The sequence below is a fragment of the Mesoplodon densirostris genome, chromosome 8 (assembly GCF_025265405.1).
Source record: "Mesoplodon densirostris isolate mMesDen1 chromosome 8, mMesDen1 primary haplotype, whole genome shotgun sequence".
Lineage (NCBI taxonomy): Eukaryota > Metazoa > Chordata > Mammalia > Artiodactyla > Ziphiidae > Mesoplodon > Mesoplodon densirostris.
The window spans coordinates 89032670-89056846 of NC_082668.1; the positions used below are offsets into that span (position 1 = coordinate 89032670).

General features: G+C 41.4%; 1 protein-coding gene across 1 annotated transcript in view; it reads left to right on the forward strand.

Moving 5' to 3' along the window:
- The window catches only part of MYO3B (myosin IIIB), a 381433-nt gene that overhangs the window by 147053 nt on the left and 210203 nt on the right, over positions 1–24177 (forward strand). Inside the window, exon 8 of the mRNA XM_060106164.1 lies at positions 16975–17130. Coding sequence (XP_059962147.1) covers positions 16975–17130 — 156 coding nt within the window. The remainder of the gene's footprint in view (positions 1–16974; positions 17131–24177) is intronic.

A 24177-nucleotide genomic window follows, 5' to 3' on the forward strand; every position in this document is an offset into this window, starting at 1 on the left:
CAGGTCAACAATGACTGTCAGTGAACAGAGAGGTTGAGTAGAATGAGAAGAGACCATTGAATTGGTAACTTAAAGGCCTTTGGTTTCCATCAAGAGAGATTGTAGTTGGATACTGAAGGTAAAAAAGTAGATAGTTATGTTCACAAAGATTTAGCTACAGGTCCATCCTTAAATTTAAGTTGGCCCAAGAGTCCACTGGTAGTCCCTTCTTTTTTCTTTATATATTCTTGACTTATCTTCAAGTTCCACAGCTACAACCATCATTTTCCCCTTCCCATTTTCTTAATTCAGACTGTATGCTTCCAAAATGGATCCCCTCCATGCCTACTTCCCTCCAACTTACACTCTAATATGGTGCCAGTTGATTTTTTTTAACATCTTTATTGGAGTATAATTGCTTTACAATGGTGTGTTAGTTTCTGCTGTGTAACAAAGTGAATCAGCTACATGTATACATATATCCCCATATCCCCTCCCTCTTGCCCTCCCTCCCACCCTCCCTATCCCACCCCTCTAGGTGGCACAAAGCACTGAGTTGATCTCCCTGTGCTATGCAGCTGCTTCCCACTAGCTATCTGTTTTGCATTTGGTAGTGTATATATGTCAGTGCTACTCTCTCCCTTCATCCCAGCTTACCCTTCTCCCTCCCTGTGTGCTCAAGTCCACTCTCTACGTCTGCATCTTTATTCCTGTCCTGCCCCTAGGTTCTTCAGAACCATTTTTTTTTAGATTCCATATACATGTGTTAGCATCCAGTATTTGTTTTTTTGTTTTTTGCGGTACACGGGCCTCTCACTGTTGTGGCCTCTCTCATTGTGGAGCACAGGCTCCGACACGCAGGCTCAGTGGCCATGGCTCATGGGCCTAGCTGCTCCACGGCATGTGGGATCTTCCCGGACCAGGGCACGAACCCGTGTCCCCTGCATCAGCAGGTGTACTCTCAACCACTGCGCCACCAGGGAAGCCCACGGTATTTGTTTTTCTCTTTCTGACTTACTTCACTCTGTATGACAGACACTAGGTCCATCCACCTCACTACAAATAAATCAATTTTGTTTCTTTTTATGGCTAATATTCCATTGTATATATGTGCCACATCTTCTTTATCCATTCATCTGTCGATAGACACTTAGGTTGTTTCCATGTCCTGGCTATTGTAAATAGTGCTGCAGTGAACATTGGGGTGCATGTGTCTTTTTGAATTATGGTTTTCTCAGAGTATAGGCCCAGTAGTGGGATTGCTGGGTCATATGATAGTTCTGTTTTTAGTTTTTTAAGGACCCTTCATACTGTTCTCCATAGTGGCTGTATCAATTTACATTCCCACCAACAGTGCAAGACGGTTCCTTTTTCTCCACACCCTCTCCAGCATTTATTGTTTGTAGATTTTTTGAGATAGCCATTCTGACCGGTGTGAGGTGATACCTCATTGTGATTTTGATTTGCATTTCTCTAATGATTAGTGATGTTGAGCATCCTTTCATGTGTTTGTTGGCAATCTGTATATCTTCTTTGGAGAAATGTCTGTTTAGGTCTTCTGCCCATTTTTGGATTCGGTTATTTGTTTTTTTGATATTCAGCTGCATGAGCTGCTTGTATATTTTGGAGATTAATCCTCTGTCAGTTGCTTCATTTGCAAATACTTTCTCTCATTCTGAGGGTTGGCTTTTTGTCTTGTTTATGGTTTCCTTTGCTTTGCAAAAGCTTTGAAGTTTCATTAGGTCCCATTTGTTTATTTTTGTTTTTATTTCCATTTCTCTAGGAGGTGGGTCCAAAAGGATCTTGCTGTGATTTATGTCATAGAGTGTTCTGCCTATGTTTTCCTCTAAGAGTTTGATAGTTTCTGGCCTTACATTTAGGTCTTTAATCCATTTTGAGTTTATTTTCGTATATGGTGTTAGGAAGTGTTCTAATTTCATTCTTTTACATGTAGCTGTCCAGTTTTCCCAGCACCACTTATTGAAGAGGCTGTTTTTTCTCTATTGTGTATTCTTTTTTTTTTTTTTTTTTTTTGCGGTATGCGGGCCTCTCACTGTTGTGGCCTCTCCCGTTGTGGAGCACAGTCTCTGGACGCACAGGCTCAGCGGCCATGGCTCACGGGCCTAGCCGCTCCGCACATGTGGGATCTTCCCAGACCGGGGCACAAACCTGTGTCCCCTGCATCGGCAGGCGGACTCTCAACCATTGCGCCACCAGGGAAGCCCTCTATTGTGTATTCTTGCCTCATTTATCAACAGTAAGGTGACCGTACGTGTGTGGGTTAATCTCTAGGCTTTCTATCCTGCTCCATTGATCTATATGTCTGTGTTTGTGGCAGTACCATACTGTCTTTTTTTTTTTTTTTTTCTTTTTAAGATGTTGGGGGTAGGAGTTAATTAATTAATTAATTAAGTTTTGCTGTTTTGGGTCTTCGTTTCTGTGCGAGGGCTTTCTCTAGTTGTGGCAAGCGGGGGCCACTCTTCATTGTGGTGCGCGGGACTCTCACTGTCGCGGCCTCTCTTGTTGCGGAGCACAGGCTCCAGATGAGCAGGCTCAGTAGCCGTGGCTCACGGGCCCAGTCGCTCTGCGGCATGTGGGACCTTCCCAGACCAGGGCCCGAACCCGTGTCCCCTGCATTGGCAGGCAGATTCTCAACCACTGCGCCACCAGGGAAGCCCCCATACTGTCTTGATTACTGTAGCTTTGTAGTGTAGTCTGAAGTCAGGGAGCCTGATTCCTCCAGCTCTGTTTTCCTTTTCCAGGATTTCTTTGGACATTCGGGTTCTTTTGTGTTTACATACAAATTGTGCAATTTTTTGTTCTAGTTCTGTGAAAAATGCCATTGGTAGTTTGATAGGGATTGTATTGAATCTGTAGATTGCTTTGGGTAGTATAGTCATTTTCACAATGTTCATTCTTCCAATCCAAGAACATGGTATATATCTCCATCTGTTTGTATCGTCTTTAATTTCCTTCATCGGTGTCTTACAGTTTTCTGCATACAGGTCTTTTGTCTCCTTAGGTAGGTTTATTCCTAGGTATTTTATTCATTTTGTTGCAGTGGTAAATGGGAGTGTTTCCTTAATTTCTCTTTCAGATTTGTCATCATTAGTGTATAGGAATGCCAGAGATTTCAGTGCATTAATTTTGTATCCTGCTACTTTACCAAATTCATTGATTAGCTCTAGTAGTTTTCTGGTAGCATCTTTAGGATTCTCTATGTAAAGCATCATGTCATCTGCAAACAGTGACAGCTTTACTTCTTCTTTTCCGATTTGGATTCCTTTTATCTCTTTTTCTTCTCTGATTGCTATGGCTAAAACTTCCAAAATTATGTTGAATAAGAGTGGTGAGAGTGGGCAACCTTGTCTTGTTCCTGATCTTAGAGGAAATGGTTTTAGTTTTTCACCATTGAGAATGATGTTTGCTGTGGGTTTGTCATATATGGCCTTTATTATGTTGAGGTCGGTTCCCTCTGTGCCCACTTTCTGGAGAATTTTTATCATAAATGGGTGTTGAATTTTGTCAAAAGCTTTTTCTGCATCTATTGAGATGACCATATGGTTTTTCTCCTTCACTTTGTTAATATCGTGTATCACATTGATTGATTTGTATATATTGAAGAACCCTTGTATTCCTGGGATTAACCCCACTTGATCATGGTGTATGATCCTTTTAATGTGCTGTTGGATTCTGTTTGCTAGTATTTTGTTGAGGATTTTTGCATCTATGTTCATCAGTGATATTGGCCTGTAGTTTACTTTTTTGTGACATCTTTGTCTGGTTTTGGTATCAGGGTGCTGGTGGCCTCATAGAATGAATTTAGGAGTGTTCCTCCCTCTGCTATATTTTGGAAGAGTTTGAGAAGGGTAGGTGTTAGTTCTTCTCTAAATGTGTGATAGAATTTGCCTGTGAAGCCATCTGGTCCTGGGCTTTTGTTTGTTGGAATATTTTTAATCACAGTTTCAATTTCAGTGCTTGTGATTGGTCTGCTTATATTTTCTATTTCTTCCTTGTTCAGTCTTGGAAAATTATACCTTTCTAAGAATTTGTCCATTTGTTCCAGGTTGTCCATTTTATTGGCATATAGTTGCTTGTAGTAATCTCTCATGATCTTTTGTATTTTTGCAGTGTCAGTTGTTACTTTTCCTTTTTCATTTCTAATTCTGTTGATTTGAGTCTTCTCCCTTTTTTTTCTTGATGAGTCTGGCTAATGGTTTATCAATTTTGATTATATTCTCAAAGAACCAGCTTTTAGTTTTATTGATGTCTGCTGTTGTTTCCTTTGTTTCCTTTTCATTTGTTTTTGCTCTAATCTTTATGATTTCTTTCCTTCTACTAACTTTGGGTTTTGTTTGTTCTTCTTTCTCTAGTTTCTTTAGGTTTAAGGTTAGATTGTTTATTTGAGATTTTTCTTGTTTCTTGAGGTAGGATTGTATTGCTATAAACTTCCCACTTAGAACTGCTTTTGCTGCATCCCTTAGGTTTTAGGTCATTGTGCTTTCATTGTCATTTGTTTCTAGGTATTTTTTTGTTTTTGGTTTTGGTTTTTTGCGGTACGCGGGCCTCTCGCTGCTGTGGCCTCTCCCGTTGTGGAGCACAGGCTCCGGACGCACAGGCTCAGTGGCCATGGCTCATGGGCCCAGCCGCTCCACGGCATATGGGATCTTCCCAGACCAGGGCACGAACCCATGTCCCCTGCATTGGCAGGCGGACTCTCAACCACTGTGCCACCAGGGAAGACCCTGTTTCTAGGTATTTTTTGATATCCTCTTCGATTTCTTCAGTGATCTCTTGGTTATTTAGTAGTGTATTGTTTAGCCTCCATGTGTTTGCATTTGTGTGTGTGTGGTACGCAGGCCTCTCACTGTTGTGGCTTCTCCTGTTGCGGAGCACAGGCTTTGGACGCGCAGGCTCAGCGGCCATGGCTCACGGGCCTAGCCGCTCCGCGGCATGTGGGATCTTCCTGGACCGGGGCACAAACCTGTGTCCCCTGCATCAGCAGGTGGACTCTCAACCACTGCACCACCAGGGAAGCCCTGTTTGTATTTTTTTTTTTTTTTTCCTTTTTGTGTTATGTGGGCCTCTCACTGTTGTGGCCTCTCCCGTTGCGGAGCACAGGCTCCGGATGCGCAGGCCCAGCGGCCATGGCTCACGGGCCCAGCCGCTCCGCGGCATATGGGATCCTCCCAGACCGGGGCACGAACCCGTATCCCCTGCATCGGCAGGTGGACTCTCAACCACTGCGCCACCAGGGAGGCCCCCTGTTTGTATTTTTTACATTTTTTTTCCTGTAATTGATATCTAGTCTCATAACGTTGTTGTTGGAAAAGATACTTGATACGATTTCAATTTTCTTAAATTTACCAAGGCTTGATTTGTGACCCAAGGTATGATCTATCCTGCAGAATGTTTCATGAGCACTTGAGAAGAAAGTGTTTTCTGTTATTTTTGGATGGAATGTCCTATAAATATCAATTAAGTCCATCTTGTCTAATGTGTCATTTAAAGCTTGTGTTTCCTTATTTATTTTCATTTTGGATGATCTGTCCATTGGTGAAAGTGGGGTGTTAAAGTCCCCTACTATGAATGTGTTACTGTCCATTTCCCCTTTTATGGCTGTTAGCATTTGCCTTATGTATTGAGGTGCTCCTATGTTGGGTGCATAAATATTTACAATTGTTATATCTTCTTCTTAGATCGATCCCTTGATCATTATGTAGTGTCCTTCTTTGTCTCTTGTAATAGTCTTTATTTTAAAGGCCATTTTGTCTGATATGAGAATTACTCCTCCAGCTTTCTTTTGATTTCTATTTACATGGACTATCTTTTTCCATCCCCTCACTTTCACTTTCTGTATGTGTCCCTAGGTCTGAAGTGGGTCTCTTGTAGACAGCATATATATGGGTCTTGTTTTTGTGTCCATTCAGCCAGTCTGTGTCTTTTGGTTAGAGCATTTAATCCATTTATGTTTAAAGTAGGTATCGATATGTATGTGCCTATTACCATTTTCTTAATTGTTCTGGGTTTGTTATTGTAGGTCTTTTCCTTCTCTTGTGTTTCCTGCCTAGAGAAGTTCCATTAGCATTTGTTGTAAAGCTGGTTTGGTGGTGCTGAATTCTCTTAGCTTTTGTTTGTCTGTAAAGATTTTAATTTCTCCATCAAATCTGAATGAGATCCTTGCTGGGTAGAGTAATCTTGTTGCAGGTTTTTCCCTTTCTTCACTTTAAATATGTCCTGCCGCTCCCTTCTGGCTTGCAGAGTTTCTGCTGAAAGATCAGCTGTTAACCTTATGGGGATTCCCCTGTATGTTATTTGTTGGCTTTCCCTTGGTGCTTTTAATATTTTTTCTTTGTTTTTAATTTTTGATAGTTTGATTAGTATGTGTTTTGGCATGTTTCTCCTTGGATTTATCCTGTATGGGACTCTCTGCACTTCCTGGACTTGATTGACTATTTCCTTTCCCATGTTAGGGAAGTTTTCAACTCTAATCTCTTCAAATATTTTCTCAGACCCTTTCTTTTTCTCTTCTTCTTCTGGGACCCCTATAATTCAAATGTTTGTGTTTTTAATGTTGTCCCAGAGGTCTCTGAGGTCTCCTTAATTCTTTTCATTCTTTTTTCTTTATTCTGCTCTGCAGCAGTTATTTCCATTATTTTATCTTCCAGGTCACTTGTCTGTTCTTTTGCCTCAGTTATTCTGCTATTGATTCCTTCTAGAGAATTTTTAATTTCATTTATTGTGTTGTTCATCATTGTTTGTTTGATTGGTAGTTCTTCTCGTTCCTTGTTAAATGTTTCTTATATTTTCTCCATTCTATTTCCAAGATTTTGGATCATCTTTACTATCATTATTCTGAATTCTTTTTCAGGTAAACTGCCTGTTTCCTCTTCATTTGTTTGGTCTGGTGGGTGTTTCCCTTGCTCCTTCATCTGCATATTTGTCTGTCTTCTCATTTTGTTTAACTTACTGTGTTTGGGATCTCCTTTTTTCAGGCTGCAGGTTCGTAGTTTCTGTTGTTTTTGGTATCTGTCCCTAGTGGGTGAGGTTTGTTCAGTGTCTTGTATAGGTTTCCTGGTGGAGGGGACTGGTTTCTGTGTTCTGGTGGGTGGGGTGGATCTTGTCTTTCTGGTGGGCAGGGCCACGTCCGGTGGTGTGTTTTGGGGTGTCTGTGAACTTAGTATGATTTTAGGCAGACTCTCTGCTAATGGATGGGCTTGTGTTCCTGTCTTGCTACTTGTTTGGCATGGGGCATCCAACCCTGGGGCTTGCTGGCCATTGGGTGGAGCTGGGTCCACCCAGCAGAGACAGAGATCTCTGGGAGAGCTCTCACCCATTGATATTGCTTGGGGCTGGGAGGTCTCTGGTGGTCAAATATTCTGGACTCTGCTCTCCCACCCCAAAGGCTCAGGCCTGATACCCGGCCAGATCACCAAGACCCTGTCAGCCACGCAGCTTACTCTTGTTTCCAACAGGCCCTGCAGGCAGAGATCCAGGAGACTGACTGATCCCAGTTCATTTTTTAGAGTAACGATCTAATTGTGTTATCTCCCTGCTCAAAAACGCCACTTCACTGTGACTAAGAAAGAAAACCCAAACTCACTGGCATGGCCTTCTAGGTTCTGAGTAAGATGTTTGTGGTCAGATTTTCACCCCATCTATTACAATTGTATTATTCTGTTCCACTGTGTTCCCCATTTGAGCCATGCATTTTACCTATGGGCTTCCATTCCTACTGTCCTCTCTGCTTAGAATGCTCCTCCCCTATACTTCTGTCAATATCCCTTTCATCCTTTAAGACCCAAGTGTCATCTCTCATGTGAAACACTTGTTCTCCTAACTAGGATTGTTTACTTCATCTGAGCCACTCTAGTGCTTACACTTTTTAGCCTTGAATTATTTTTATTTATGTCTATATCTATTCTACTACTTGTTTCTAAATTCCATGAAACCTAACATCTCACTCCAGGCATCTTTTCTTCCAAGCACTTGATGCAGTGCCATTCACAGTAAATACCTAGTAAGTGTTTGAATGAATCAGTGCATTGAGTCCCATCTGGGTCTATAAATATTTCATATGTGTAAGTTTGGTATTATCCCAGAAGATAAATTTTTTATGGAGGCATATATCTTTTGTTTGTTTTGTACTCTCCTATCCCCCACCCCAGTCCTGGAGTAGTCCTGAGCATGTAATGGTCATGCACTATGGAACTGGTTGTTCATTTCTCATAGGTTACTGGGTACTAGCTGGGTACGGTCCATTGCTTCCCCTTGTAGGGAAAAAAATGCATACAAATGAGAATTACGGATTTAATTCTGGACAGCATGGCAAGTAGGATTAAGGGAAAGATTAGAATTCATATATTCCCTGGCACTTAAGCCTGGACTAAGAAGCAGACTATAACTGTCTGTCAAAATGGAAACTGATTTTTGAATCAAAGAAATTAGCCAGACATTCAAAAACAGGAGTGCCCTGAGGCCTGAACTTGAAAATGCCAAAATTCTTTGCTTTTGCTAAGTTGTCAGACCCTAGAAGTCCCCATTCTCCCTGAACTTTGGAACTTCTGATCAGGACATCTATCAAATAGTAATTTTGTGCTGAGTCATGGGGATCACATTGAGAAAAAATATCTAATTAATGGGCACACTGTTATTCAAGTCTGGCTCAAGGACCCTTTGCACATTACCATTTCCTTTTATAGCACTCATCCTGCTTGGAGTTGGGTATGCTATGGCTGTCTTCCTCCAGTGCGCTGACTGTAACCCCACCATCTAGTACAGTGGTTGGCCCACATAGCTGGCATTTATTGAGTGCTTACTATGTACCAGGTACTGTACATGGATTATCTCATTTACTGCTGACAGTGACATTATTACCATTTTATAGAAGAAGGAACTGTGGCCCAGAGAATTAAATTAGCTTGCATATCATCACATACCTATAAGAAGTAGAGTTAGGTTTGACCCTAACCCCTGACTTTTAACCTTTATATATTACTGCCCCAATGATAGGCACCAAACATTTTTAAAAATGAGTGAGTACATGTATCATGCTTGGGCGAATAATACTGATTAAGTATACTGTTTTTAAATAAGTCAGATTGTTTTAAATATTTGAGATTAATAATTTAAATATACTAATATAATATACATTATATATGTTCCATGAATCTATATTGTATCCATTAATAATTAACATAAAGATGAATGTCTTTAAAAACTGGACTTGCCCACATTTAGGTTCTTTTGCCCTGACTCACCACAGTTTATACACCCATTTCTCTCTGAGTTCAGCCATCACCTCCCTCTGCTCCTCCTCTTACCTGGGCTGCTTCAGGCAAATATTTTCTTAATTTCCACCTGAGGCCAAGACCTCTAACAGAAGACAGGGGCCACATCTGGTTTCCTGGCCGAGTCTAGGGCTGACCTGTGGCCAACCTCAGCCCCGTGCAGAAGCCCCAAAAGGCAGCAACAGCCAATACCCAGATCCTTGGGAAGCGATGGCACTGCAGCCTGAGAGATGGAGCCATCACAGGATTCCCATCTCCCAGGGTCCATGCCTTCCCCAGCTCTTTGAACCAGAGGGTGGGATTTGAATGCAGATTTAATTGTCCAGTAAACTAGTTGCTGGGGCTGTGCAATGAAGTGATGGCTCATTTTTTTTCAGCACGCTGACTGAACCGCATGGCTAGAGTGGCCTGGAGAAACATGTTTAATTGCAAAGTATTGATACTTTTCCCAAATAAGGAAGAAAGAACCAACGAAAACAAAGAGGAGTGAGAAGGTGGTGACTTGGGGCCACTGGTTACAGCCCTTAAGACAGCCTTAGTCCTAAGACATGGACATCAGGATCTTCCTTGGCTACAGCATGTCCAGTGGAGGGTGTGCTCATCCCCAGTCTTTGCAACTTGGAAAGCACAGCTGAAACCGAAGAGGGAAGTGGCAGTACAACAATAATAAGACTGCACCTCTGCCACCATGCCCTCCACTGGCTTCTCCTTGAACAGCTTCTGTGTCCCCTGAGCCCCATCTTGTCTTGTTCCTAAGTTCTGGCCTGGTTCCTCTTGACCCTTCTCCTCACTTTGCCTCCTTGCTTGGCATTTTTACTCCCTTTTCCTTGGTATGGTAAACTCTTCTTCTCTCGGTCCCTCCTGGCCGTGGCCCAGAGGTTGTCCACCAGACAAGCCACGCTTGAGGATCTAGAATTTCTGTTACCATATCTCCTTCCCTAAGAATACAATGAGTTAGTCTGGACTCTTCTAATTATTTACTATCGATCACGGGATCAAAGACATAAAGGTAACATGAAGAGGTAGTTGTGTTCACAGGTGTCATGCAGGCCACGACCCTGGGTCATTCTGGGTTACGTGTGGTGGCTCTCTGCCCTAGGACCGCCCTCCAGTCCTGGACCCTCTTTTTGCATTGAGACTCTCTCCAGCTACCATGGTGCACATTCCTTAACTCTGGAGGGAGATTCTGTCCTACCTGTTCTTAGAGTTTATCTTTCGGCTTGAAACCACCCTACACTTTTCCTCCAGTCATCTTCTTCACCTTCTGAGAGTCTTCTCTGGGTGACAGAAGTTGGCTCTTCTCTCTCCCCAGCCTCATGCTTCTGGAAATGCCATGTTCTTCCACTTCTGTTGCCTTCCTGTGTTCCCTTGAGCTCACTCTGGACCTTCAGTGCTGATGGCTTTGTCTAAAGGTAGGGCTGACTTGCTGATCTTTCTAACCCTGCACCTGCCTTCTCCTCACCCTAGTGACCTCAGGCAAGATGCCAGCTGCCCTGTGGTCCTGCTGCCCTGTAGCCTCCCTCCCACTCCGCCACACAGGATCTGCTCTCATTACCCACCTCATAAAAAGAACTGAGCTTCCTGTTCTAAAACCTTCCATCCTACCCTCTGAGGACTTTTTTCTCTCAGTGAATCCTGACTGTTTTTCTCTGATGGATAACCCTAGGTTTGCCTCGCTGAGAAATATGCCCCTGGTCCTCACTTCTCTGTTTCAGGTTAGGACCCCACTTCCCCACGCTACGGGTGAAGTTAGTGTACAGTTTCAGTTCTCACCAGTGAGACTTTAAAACGCCACCATGTGCAATATTTGCAAACTTCATGAAAACTGAAATGGAGTTAAGTATTCCACCAAACGGGAAGGTTTGGTTTTGCTGAAATAACATATGCAATGTCAAGTTTCTCAGCCTGCCTTCTTTTGAGGCATTAGTCATCTTGAGAAAATGCCTGTTTTTGTCATAGTCCTGTCTTCCAAAATGGAAATTTCCTTCCAAGACAGAGCACCATGGGCTCTGATATTTAACCTGTAATTAGTGTACCCTCTGGAGGATTTCTCCTCTTGATGAAGAGGCCTCTTTGTCACTCAGGCTTCTGTCTGCTGATGATAGGAACTGCAGATGCAGTGCATCACGGGGCAGGGAAATGCTTGCTCAAGTCAGAAGTGTTTAGATATTTGGTGCCAATGGAAACACTTAACAATCTAAGCAGCAAACCCACAAGAAAACAGCAGTAAGTATAAAAGAATATTAAAAAGGAAATGAGAAGAGACATAAGTCTCAAGTTTTCATCTAGTTTTGCCCCAATCTGTGGAATAAGATTGCTCACCCTCCTGCTTTTCTCACCAAGTTCACCAGTATTTTTAGTTTTTGACTTGATCAGCTTCTCTTTATCAAGTGTAGTTTAGTCATCAGTAAACATCCGTTCGTGACTCTTGATAAATAGCTCCCCCTTGCAGGCGTCTGATTCTTTGGTTATGAAATGGCAGTTTACAGTGGCAAGGCAGCCGTGTCTCGACAGCATGATCCTTTGGGAGCAAACGGAAAGAGCACAAGCACTGCCAGCTCCAGAGCCCAACGCAGGAGCCCAACCTTGTTTCTTGTTAAGAAATGCCTCCTGGACTTCCCTGGTGGAGCAGTGGTTAAGAATCCGCCTGCCAATGCAGGGGACACGGGTTCGAGCCCTGGTCCGGGAAGATCCCGCATGCCACAGAGCAGCTAAGCCTGTGAGCCACAACTACTGAGCCTGCACTCTAAAGCCCGTGAGCCACAACTACTGAGCCCATGAGCCACAACTACTGAGCCCATGTGCCTAGAGCCCGTGCTTCGCAACAAGAGAAGCCACCGCAGTGAGAAGCCCATGCACCGCAACAAAGAGTAGCCCCCACTTGCCGCACATAGAGAAAGCCCATGTGCAGCAATGAAGACCCAACGCAGCCAAAAGTAAATAAATAAATAAATTAATTAATTAATTTTAAAAAAAAGAAATGCCTCCTTTTTTGCCTGTTTCTGGCAGAGGCCAGGCTGGGAGATCCCAGCAAATGTCTGCAACAACCTGTGTTTAATGTGGTGACACTAATGAATTCTGAGAATTAATCTTCAGCCCAGAATGCATGATGGAAGGTACTAGAATTTCAAATTAGGTAATGGATTAAATTTCCTTCAGGGCTGAAATTTGCTTCCTTTTTCTTCTCATGGACTTTTCTGTCATATTCAAACCACCTTCCATGGCCTTGTAAATCCAGGTAATACATCTCATGGTAGTTTTAATTTTTTTATTCTTTTGTTTTGTATCTTAGCACAGAGATAACCACACCTAAATCCAGATTTTTAAAAATGACTTTTAAAAAGTCTGGGACTGAAAGAATTACTTATGATTTTGGAAAAAAAGCAGCATTCCCTAAATTTAGTCCTTGTTCAATTTCTTTTTTCCAGAGTAAAAGATTCTGGGAAGAACTGAGCTTGGTGAATGTATTTCCCCAATTTGAGACAGTCTTCTGCAGAAACTGCAGCCTACAGGTGTCTCAAACATGCTGGTGACAATTAGGGGCTCTGAGTGTCTCCCCTCAGTCAGCTGAGATAAAGACTCAGCCGCCGATTTCAAGAGCCTAGTACTGATTTCTCACAACAGAGCTTCCAAAGATGTCATTTGCAGGGCCCTGGTTCCGGTGATACAAAAAAGGATCTGTGGCCGAGTAAGTTTGGAAACATGGATTTAAACAAAATTAAGCTGTTTTCTTTACCTCCATACTTCTAAGAACATTTAATATGCTCACACGCACTATGAAACTCCAGATTTACTTGGTTTAGAGAATCACAAATGTTTCCCAAACCTTTTTGACCAGAAGACTAGTTTCATTTTTCAGTGGAATGTCTCATGTGTCTAGTGTTTCACCCAACTTACCTCACACTGGCTGGCCCCCATTCTCCCATACAGAGGTCAACGTTTTATGCATTTTCTTGTAAAAACGGCTCAATCCCCGCTGGGGGAAAATATTCTGCATCTGGAATTTGCAATTCCTAGTTTAATAAGCAATCTGAAAATGAATAAGCATATTACAACTTCCTTAATTTTCCATGTTTGTTCTCCAAATCAAGTTAGAGGATTTAATCATGCTTATAAAAGGACATGGAGGCTGTCAGGAGTTCTTACCGATCCCGGCTGTCAATTCTATCTTAATCCACTAAATCCCTGCCTGAAAGGAGAATAAGACAGAAATGGCAAGCTGAAAACATAACAGTATGAGTTTGGGGCACAAAACTGCAACATCTTAAGCAATAAAGAATATGCCCTAGTTAAAGTTGGTAAAAGGACTAAAGCAAAGAATTGTTCTTAGATGTTCAAAGGAGGCAGCTTAGGAGGTGAAGGTCAACGTTCTGGTGACCTCCTGAGTTCCTGGCTACACAGCTTGCCTAGGCTGGCTTCTTTCATTGCTGATCCAGTTTCCCAACCTTGAAATGCCTTCTACATCTTCTCCACATATTGAGTTCAATTTAGTTCCAAAAATTCCCTCCAAACTCAGCTCAATCCTCACTCTTTCCGTTAAGGCTTCTCTGGCTGCCCTGCACCCACTGCTGCCTAGTATTATTTTGCACGTTGTACCTGTGCCATTTTAACAACACATTGCAGAGTAGGAGGGGTTCTCTCATGGGAACCAGGGAATTGACCTCATCACTATCAGGACTTGACCTCAACTTCCTCACCTCGTAAAAGAAGGGTTAGAATAGAAAATCTTGGTCCCCTAGCTCCAAAACCTTATGCTTTCGTGTGACTATTTCTTATTCTAAATATAAAAGCAAACACTGACTTCTGCTGTTTCCTGTGTTTTTCTTGTCCTTCCATCTTTATAATAAGATTGTCCATCTTTGAGGAAAATGGTCATAATTTTTTATGAATTCATCTATTTTGACTAATTCCAGCTGTGCAATAAATGTTTGCTGAACAAATGAAATGATATGATTCCAATGACCTGGTATCTAGTAATGCTTGACTTTCGCCATATCTGCTCCTAACATAGAACTTTCCTCTATTTATCAGTAAAATAATAAGTCCATTTCATTCTGGCTCTTTGCTCCCCATGAGAAAAAAAGTATGCAAGAGTGTTTTAGAATAAGGCTGTACCCTCAAGGTCTTCCTGCCCTTCTCCTAAAAATCTGCCAGTGCAGTTGGATATGTCATAGCTCTGCTTAGCATTCTTCCCATATACACTCGGTTTCAGTTTTGCTGATCCGCTGGTATGACATTCAGCCCACTTGGGCCTTACTGAGAGAACTAACAAATAAATCCTCTTGATCATTCCTTCAGAGAGTAGAACGCCTACCATCTTTATTTTTTGGATCTCCAGGAGACAACAGATTCACTGTTGTTTCTCCCTTGTCTGATTATCTCACTTCATTATTTAGTCCTCATTTCTCTTACTCCCTCTGTGATCTAGAGAGAGATCCCTTCCAAAATACCAAATGATCTTGCAACCTTGTTTGCAACCTTGCTCTCCCACTGGATGCTAAGATTATGAAACAAGATATAGCACCTTTAATTGCACCCCCAGAATCTAGCAGACACCTATTTTCCTAAGGCTGGAGTATGGGTTTCCTGGCTTCTCTCAAGCCCTATCTAAGGAGCTTTAATTACCGGGCACCTAAGGCACCTATCCTGAGGGAGAAGATAGAGGCAGCGCCTGCTCACTTTCCCATTCACCTGCTCTGAATTTCCTATTAATTGTTACACCTCCCACTTTCAGCCCCCTTGAGTTTACTCATCTGAAGTTTCGGCACTAGTCAACAAACAGTTGAGAGTTGCCCAGAAAGCAAAAAAAAAAAAAAAAAAAAAAAAATAGGCGGGGAAACCGATTAAGAAATCGGTCTCCCTGTGTTTGGGGATATACTTGGGTACAGGAAGTATGTCTATTTGGTGATGAGAGACAGATGTAATGTGACCGGCGCCAGATCCCTGGACAGGCTTAGCTGGGGGTCCCAGCGGTTCCTGGTCTCCCGTCCTACCCATGCCCTCTGGGGGGGCAGGGCTCTGTGCAAAGCCACCATGTCCATCTTCAGTAGGAATTCTCAGAGGACACAGACTTTATTTGGGGAGTTTTTATACACCATATCTCAAGCTAGGAGGATGAGGCATACACTTGTATTACTGACCATATAAACTACCAAGAGGTTCCTTTTTTCCAGGTGCTTAGGGAAACGTTAGCATTTATTTTCCTTTGGTAGTCACATACTTATATACGGATTAATATACATGGAATCTAGGGAACATTGCTGATGTAAAAACATGAACGGAGTATTTTTTTTAAGCATGTGCACTGATTTTTTTATTTTTAGTAGGAAATATAATAGATTATACAAAAGGCCCCTGGACCCATAAAAGTCAAATGATTGATTTCTCCCCATAGCGAGACACAGGTGGTATTTATAGTCATGCAGGCAGCAGAATGGAGATAATCTAGGTTCTTTTGGCTTTTCTAGCCGAAAGCTCCAATTCCAATAGACAGGAAATCCCTGAATCAATTCTAAAATGGGATGACTGGGAAATTTACTGAATATCTTTCAGGACTAGAATTCGATGGATGCGAAAGTGGTTTGAAATGCAAAGATTAAGGCCTTTTTGTAAAACCAACAGTTGAGGACTGTTCTAGGAACTCTGCTTAAATGTTTTGAAAGGATGCTTAGGGTGAGGCTGAACATTTTACCATTTGTCAGTGCATTTCATCATTTTAAATATGTTGTGTTTCACATGTTGTTGGCATGTCACTATTGGGAAAACTGGAAACATTTATTTCATGGAGTGGGCAGAATGGCATCTAGTACTTATCCTGAGCCTTCCAACGTGAGCTAAATAAAAACTGATAACTTAAAAGGGCGGATGTTGAAATTTCTTCCTCCCGTCAAGGGCAGCTACTCAGAATGGAAATGCAATGGTAATTGGAGGGGTATTCATCAGATTCAATTTCGCTAGAGATTTCCTGTGTCAAAATCATCTTTAATAATATACATCACACAGCAAAATGTACTGAATCATTGTTTTCTTTGAAAAGGGCATTGAACCTGAAACAGAAAGTGGTTATACCAGTGCGGTTTTAACCGATTAACCACAGAGGAGTTTAAATGCAACCCAATTTTTACCATTTTGTATGGACTTTTTGTTTCCTGTTTGAATAATTCCATTCCAATTCATCTGAACTATATTGTAGTCACTTCCTGTTCTGAGGTTTTTCTGATTCTTCAGAAGATATTAGAAATCAAGGGGTTGAATTTTCTCTGTGAAAGTTTCTTTATGATTCGTTTCTATCCTTGCAAACTCCTAAATGCATTTTCCCCACCACCAAATAGTGGACATTTCATATACTTCTAAAATAAAGTATATAGACTAATCAACTTGGCTCCATTGTAAACATTTTTCTGTAATGAAAATTCAGACAGAAAATTCAGTCTGGCCAGTCTATTTTTCAGTGTTTTGAATATTTCAAATTAAATTGATTGTGTTTTCAATATATATTTAAAGTAAACTAAAATAGATTTCTGATGTTTTGATCAGTTCAACTAGTAGAGAATGTTTTTTTCTGTTCTGGTACCTATGAATAAAGAAAGAGCTATGTAAGTTTAGTGATCAAGTTTTATAAATGAGCTTTTTCTCCTCCTCCCATATTTACAGGGGAGCCAGGTTTCTAAGATTGTACTTCAGTTGTTTGTTGATTTTTGAACAGGTGTCTTATTAAGGATTTTGAAAAGCGGCCTTCCGTCACACATCTCCTCGACCACCCATTTATTAAGGGAGTCCACGGGAAGGTTTTGTTTCTGCAAAAACAGCTGGCCAAGGTCCTTCAAGACCAGAAGCATCTAAATCCTGTTGTTAAAACCAGGTATGGTCCTCGGCGTCTTCCTGCTTCCTCTCTCTGGTTATTTATGAAAAAAAATGGCATGTCATGTGTTTTGATTTGCCCAGCATTATTACTGTTTTGATAATGCCCAACATTATCACATCCATGCATTTTTAAGTTTCATTTACATGACATTAAGTACTCCATGCCCGGTGGATGAGAGCAGGAGAGCTTCAGAAGCAAGCTGCCCATTTGTGCTCTTATGGCTAATTTCTCTCAACTGTGGCTGAAATCTCACTCCACCCTCATGTTCTAGTTAAAAACCAATGCATATATATTTATATTTAATATACACATAGATTTTTAAAAATTTCACCAATAAAGAAAACTGGATGAAAGCAGCCACGGCTGAGATTGTGTGAGAAATCTTTACTTGGCTATTGCAGGCTAGAGAGTAGAAGTATATAAGGTGGTTTTGGAAAGATTACAAGTTAAACACTGGAGGCTTTTTCTCTAAAGTGCTCTGAGCCCATTTTCTTTAGTTAAAAATTCCTTAGAGGCAGTTTAGTATTTTTAAATGATTTTTTCCCCAGATATCATCTATGCTATCTAAAGCAACTGTGATTTTCCCCCTCTCCTATTTTTATAGGGTAGATTAAAAAAAATAAATGTTTATTTTCAAGGGCAGTTGCTTAAAACAGTATTCTGTGGTGGTCTCTAAGAAATAGATCTTTGGTTTCTGTCCAGAGGGTGGCAGAATTTCTCTTTAAAAAAAAATTAAATGCAAATAAAGCTGCTTCCGCAGCTAAGCAATTATTTGGTTTTACAAAACTGGCCAGGATGCAGATAAGCTCTAATCCATTATTACTAAAAGAACATTCAAAGGACTGGAGGTGAAGAAACTAAAATATCACAAGTCACAAGTTCTGGAAATATTCGTGTATTCTGCAGAAAATTGTTTACAAATCAAAAGCATCAGAACTCTAGGAGCTAGAGGCATAGTTTCAAGGTGACTGTATCTTGCCGATTCCCACCCCCCCCCCCACGCCCCGCAACCCAGGTTCCCTTTTTGATAGCTCAAAACAAATTTTTTCCTACTCTTTTCCCTTTTCCACTGCAATTTCTCTTTCTACGGCTTGCCCATGGGATAGAGAAATGCAGAGAAATTCTTGTAACTTGGTGCCTTTTGAAGCAGTAGAATTTGTGTTTAAGCCCCAGGGAACTGAAATCTTCTTTTCTTCCTCTGCTTTTGTTCCTATCCACCAGCCATCACCCGTCTACCACACACACACACACACACACACACACACACACACACACACACACACACACACACACACACACACCACTGCCACCAAAAATGAAGATGAAATAAAGTACAAACCAAGCAAAAAAAACAAACTCAGAATTTAAATGCTCTCCGTTGAATCAGGTATCTTCTTGTTTCTTCTGATTTGCTGCAGAACAATTTCTGAAACTTAGTTGCAAAGTTATTCAGCTTTTCACTTTTGCCTGAATTTGCCTGTCCAGATGTGTGTCCTCTTTTTAAACACTTTTCTCCCTTTACCATAGAAAGCCAGGGCTCCAGGCTCTCTCACCCCCTCTAATTTCTCTTCATCTTTGTTAACTCCTTTGATGTCAAAGGCCTCATACGGTCAAAGACCCTTCTCTCAGGGTCTTTGTAATCTTCAGTTTCACTCAGAAGTTTGTGTTTCTTTGAAAAAGTCACTAAAAAAATACAACCTCACAAATAGGTATCAAAACTTTAACTAGCCACTTCTTTAGGAGAGAGGAAAATTCTAAAGGAAACACGATGCATGAAATTAACACATTTTACCACCTGTCCTGCACTATTACTTCCTCTTAGCAAGTGACAGGGAGTTGGCTACATGGGTGTTTTTTTAAGCCCATCTGGAAAAATTCTCAAATATCATTTGATGCTGGTAATTCAATATATTTATAAAGTTGTGAGTTTCCAAGTTAAGGTGGAAAAAACAAAGAATTATTGAGGTGAGCGCATAGTTGAGTGAGGCGAATACCCAATTTACATTTTTCTGCACAATTATGGTCACACAGCAAGTGGTACAATGCAGTGGTTAAAAAAACCCTGACTCTGCCAGGTTTGAATCCCAGCTCAACCACTTATAGAAAAGTTATTAGATTTTTCTGTTCCAAAATTTCTTCATCTATAAGATGGAGATTATTTTGAGGGTTGAGTCAATACATTAAAAAATACTTAATGTTGATAACAGAGTTAAACCTCAGTCAATGGTAGCAGTAGTTGTAGAAGTTGTATACGTTGTGGTCTGTTTAATTCAGTCCTCTGTTTCTTTTGGCCTTAATCTGTGCAAATTCATCTCTATTACCAAACAACATCATGAAAATAAACAGTACTGAGATACTAAATGTTAAAAATATAAATTTCTGTCTCTTATTTAAAATCTAATTTAGTCATTCCAGAGATATTTATATGTGTGTATGTGTCAAGCCCTCTGCCGAACAGAGGAAATCAGATAACAGTTCCTGATAAAGAGCTAATAGTCTAGTGTGTGAAACACACAAGAATCAGATGAGAAGAGCTCAGCATGAAAAGTACCTGGATAGAGGGTTGCCCAGAGTACCTCCCAGAGTACCTGGGAAGGGTAGACCCTGGAAACTGGTGGGAAGGTGATCCTTGAACTGTCCTGAAGAACAAATAGAAGATAGTTGGGGAAGGGGGGTTATTCCACGTGGAGGAAAGAATGAGCAAAGGGTAAAGACACAGAGGCTGGAGAGAGCTTAGGGGATTTGGTGAACAATTAGTTGGCATTGCTGGAGCTTGGCATGGGATGTGGGGAGGGAGGAACAAGGCAGGCAGGGGCCAGAGTATGATGGGCTAAGGAGCTTGGATTTGTTCCTTAGACACCTGGGAGCCACAGAAGGATTTCAAGCAGAGATGTGCTTTAGGAAGATTGTTCCGATTGCAGTGAGGAGAATGAAATGGAGCTGGGCAAGGCTGGAGCTATGGAGGCTAGTGAGAGCAGATTGTGGCAATTGTAAATAACAGAAGGTATTAAGGTAATGGTATTGTCAAGACTTAGTGGTGAATTGGATGAGAGAGATTAGGGAAAGAGAGAAGCATCACAGGGTCTACCTGAATTGGCTGCCTCCCTACCCTGGTTCAGACTGTAATCAAACAGAAATTGCAAGACACTCAGAGACAGAGACCAGTAAAAAGACTTTGCTTCCTGTTCATATCCTATCAAATGCCATGCATAGCCTATGCAATGCCATGTACTTCCAGATATTACACAAAGCTTCCAGCTTTCTGCCCAAAGAAGTGTTCTTCAATGGTCCAAACAGTCCCGGGACCCCCAGCTTTAGAGACGTGTTTAGTTTTGAGAGCTAATGCAGAGAAATGAGAACTACAGCCTACAGGGGGAAATTTTTTGACTGTTTTTTTTACTGTTTTACTGTTCCTGCAAAAGCAGGGAATGTTCTGTCCTCTTCAGTACTTTCTCCAGGGGCGAAAGAAGTTGGTATTTTCAGGGGGTTGCAGAGAAGAAGGCAGGTTCTTAAAGGATGGGGAAGAACTTGGATAGGTGAAGGGGAGGATCTTATATAGAGGGAGACATTGAAAATAGAGAGAAGGTAACAGAGGAAGCAAGAGGGAGGGAGATGAAGCACCTAAGAGGAAGACTGAACTTAGAAAGAACCTCTAGGTTGGGAAAGACACAGAAAGGTTAGATGAAGATATCCAGAAAATTTGAGGGGTGGGGGGCAAGAAGCAGAGGAGATACTATGAGGAAACTCATGTTGAATGGCCTTTAGCTTTCCAAAAAAAAGTAAGCAAAATGGTCTCAAAGTTGGGAGTGAGCTGTGGACTCCAGGGAAGTGTTAAATCTTTGAAATAGCTGCTATGAGGAATATGATAAAGGGTTCATTAAAGGTGGACATAACGATTGCTCAATAGCACAGAAAACCCAGGTGGAACTTAACTGAATAGCATTACATTGTAGTGAAGTTAATCAGTGTTTAAGATAATGCATGTAGAGCATTCAGGAGAGCATTTGGCATTAGAACCTCTGAAAAATTGTACCATCAACACCATCACCTTTTCCATCTATCATCTCTACCAATTCTTAGCCACAGGAGTAGGAGTAGAGAAAGCAGATACTGTGGTCTTCTTCAGGCTGGAGACTGGCTTGTATGGACATTGATGGGTGGACACGGGGGCAAGAGAATCTGAGTAGGAGAGTATCCTTGAGGTCTTTTTGGAGATTTGGAAGAAAGTGAAGCCAGAGTGGCTTATTGGCTTTGAATGTGGGTCTGGGTCAGGGGACTGGCAGTTACAATGAAGACAAAAAGCAGATTCAGTGAGAGGATGGTGAGAAAAGAGATTGTAGAACTGAGTCCTCGGGAACTTTTGAGAGATTATTGGGAACTAGTCATAGCTGGACTTGTGGACAACTTCAGTGGAGGAGAAATAAAAGTTTTTAAAGAATTGACAAAGAGGAATCTTGAAATTAGAACGTGAGAAGAATTAACAAAGTGGTTGGTAGGGTATGGGAAAACCAAAGACTGGAATTAGGGGTAGGAGTAGAGAGAAAGGAAAATGGGGGTCAAGTGCTGGAGAAGATGGTACGAGAGGGTGATATGAACTGTTTAAAAGGGAGAACAATGGATGGAAAAAGGCAGAGGGGAGCAAGGAGGACACTCCTTTCCCCACCCCCTCACCACGAATGGATGGAAGGTGGAAGGAGGCAGGAACATTATGGGGAAATGGTCCGTTCCTGTTATGATGAGGAAATAGACACGTATTCAGGAATAAGGCTAGGAATCATGGGGAGGTCATTCACAATAGAGCAGAAGCTGTACTGTGTATTGTTGACTGAAAAAAAATGCACAACCTAAAAGTTGAGAGTTACGTTTTATTCGGTGGACAAAACTGAGGACTGAAGCCTGGGACACAGCATCTCAGATAACTCTGGGAGACTGCTCTGAAGATGCAAGGCGGGGAGCCAGGATATGTAGGAGTTTTTTTTGCAGCAAAAACCAGGTGGTTGATTGTTACTTAAAGAAAACCAGATATCTCAAGTTAAGGAATTTAGCACTTTTCTGTGTATGGGAAGATGCAAGAGTCTGGGTTCCCTGGAACCATTCCTTCGATACGCACCTCAGCTATCTGGGGCCAGTATCCTGTGCTTTCACATCCTGAGTCTCCTCACAGTACACCGTTGGGGGATGGCTGCAGCAGTTGACTGCTGAATGGTGGGCATCAGGCATCCTGTTCCCATCCTCAGTTCCCTCAGAGCTCATCTTTGGAGATGCTGTAATGTGATGGCTTGACGGCTGCACATCCTCTGTTCACTGATGAGGCAGCCAATATTTTTCATTCACAGTATAAAGAAGAGCTTGAGTGGTGAGGCCCTACCGCTCCTCTCCTGGTGTAAGTGTTCTAGCTCTTCTGAGTGGTGCAGTTTTTTGGGACAGCCAGGCTGTGATCCATTCCCATTGCACATTACGTATATGAGGCACCTATGGAGAAGTGACATTGTACTATTTGAGATTTGATACCATTTACTGATGCTGGTTGAATGAGTGAAACCATTGGAATTTAAGTTTTTCCAGTAATTTATAATTTTTCTATAGCATATGTTTGACTCAGGAACAGTAGAGAGGTTTTGCATCCAAGGCTGACTCTCTCAAAGGAAGTCACATAGCCCTAATATTCTGTGAACAATAGTTTAGGGCTACATTTTTAGTTAACCTGTCAGGGATGCTGTTAAACAATTTGGTCATTTCCTTTACATCAGCTCCCATTTCTTTGACTTTCAAAAGGAATTTTTCCCCCAAATCACTTTTGCAAATCCCTGAATTCATCAGTATTACCTGGCATATCATGTCACTATCAAAGTTAGAGACCTTGACTTGAAAACATGCTTTTTAAAAAATCACTTCACAAGGTTTAGTGGAAAAAGAGCAAAGCCTCTGTCTGCAATTAGAGTAGAGGCAGGGAAAGCGCCAGTTGGCTGTGCTGTGACCCGACCCACTCCCACCTTCCAACCTCCCATCATGGACTCAACTTCTAGCCTCAGGAAAATTGCAAAACCCAGCACTTTGTTTGTTCCCCTGTGGGTGGTTTGGGACTAGCTGAAACCACAAATGTTAAACCCTCAAATGCCAAGGGTCTACTACCAAGTATTACTTGGTAGAATAATTAAGTTGCTGGTTGTTTCCTGCTCTGTTTAATGGATTTTGATTCTACCCTTGCAATTTGCCTGAGGCTTATTGAAACAATGACCTCAGCTTTTCTGATTTCTTTTCAACCAGATTTTTCACTGCTGAGCTTTCCCTAGTAAGTCTTGCTCACTCGCTTCCTCTTTTACCTGCAAACATGCACCCCCCCACATGTGTACACATACATCACATTACATACACTGTTGGGTTCTTGGAATCCTGTGCAAATGAATGACTTTTGAATGATTACTTCATCAAGTGCTGGAGACGCTTGCCACATAGCAGGTTAAGAATTTTCCTGTTTTCCTAACAGACAAGAAATAAATCCGTACCCTAATGTAATCTGCTATCTATCTCTATCTATAATGGAATGAGTGAATTAATATTTAATTTTCTGCTGGTGTCACTGATTCTTGCTGCCTAGAGAAGATAGCTATATCAAATACACTTAATATAATTGATAAGATGCTGATCTATTGAAATTCTGGTCAAAAACAATGCTTGGATGAAAAAACAGGGAGATACTATAGAGATTTCCACCCAAATAATCCTTGTATTTTTTAATCTATGTATTATAATGTTTGTTTGATAAATATAAGCTTAAATTTCAGATCAAGATTGAGCTCATATAGTTAAAGTTATCTAGGTGGTAACTTTACTCATATTTGGATCTCAGTAGGATGGTGTTACACCTAGATGGTTTGCCATTATTTTTCTCATGCTAGGTCCATGATTATGTGATTATAGTAAAAAGTTTCTCTTTCATCCACTCTGTTATCAAGAGGTATACTGAAATGGAAATAATGATTTGGAAGAAATATTCAACATCACTACCTTTGTTGGAGTAATAGTACTCTATCCCCAATTTTG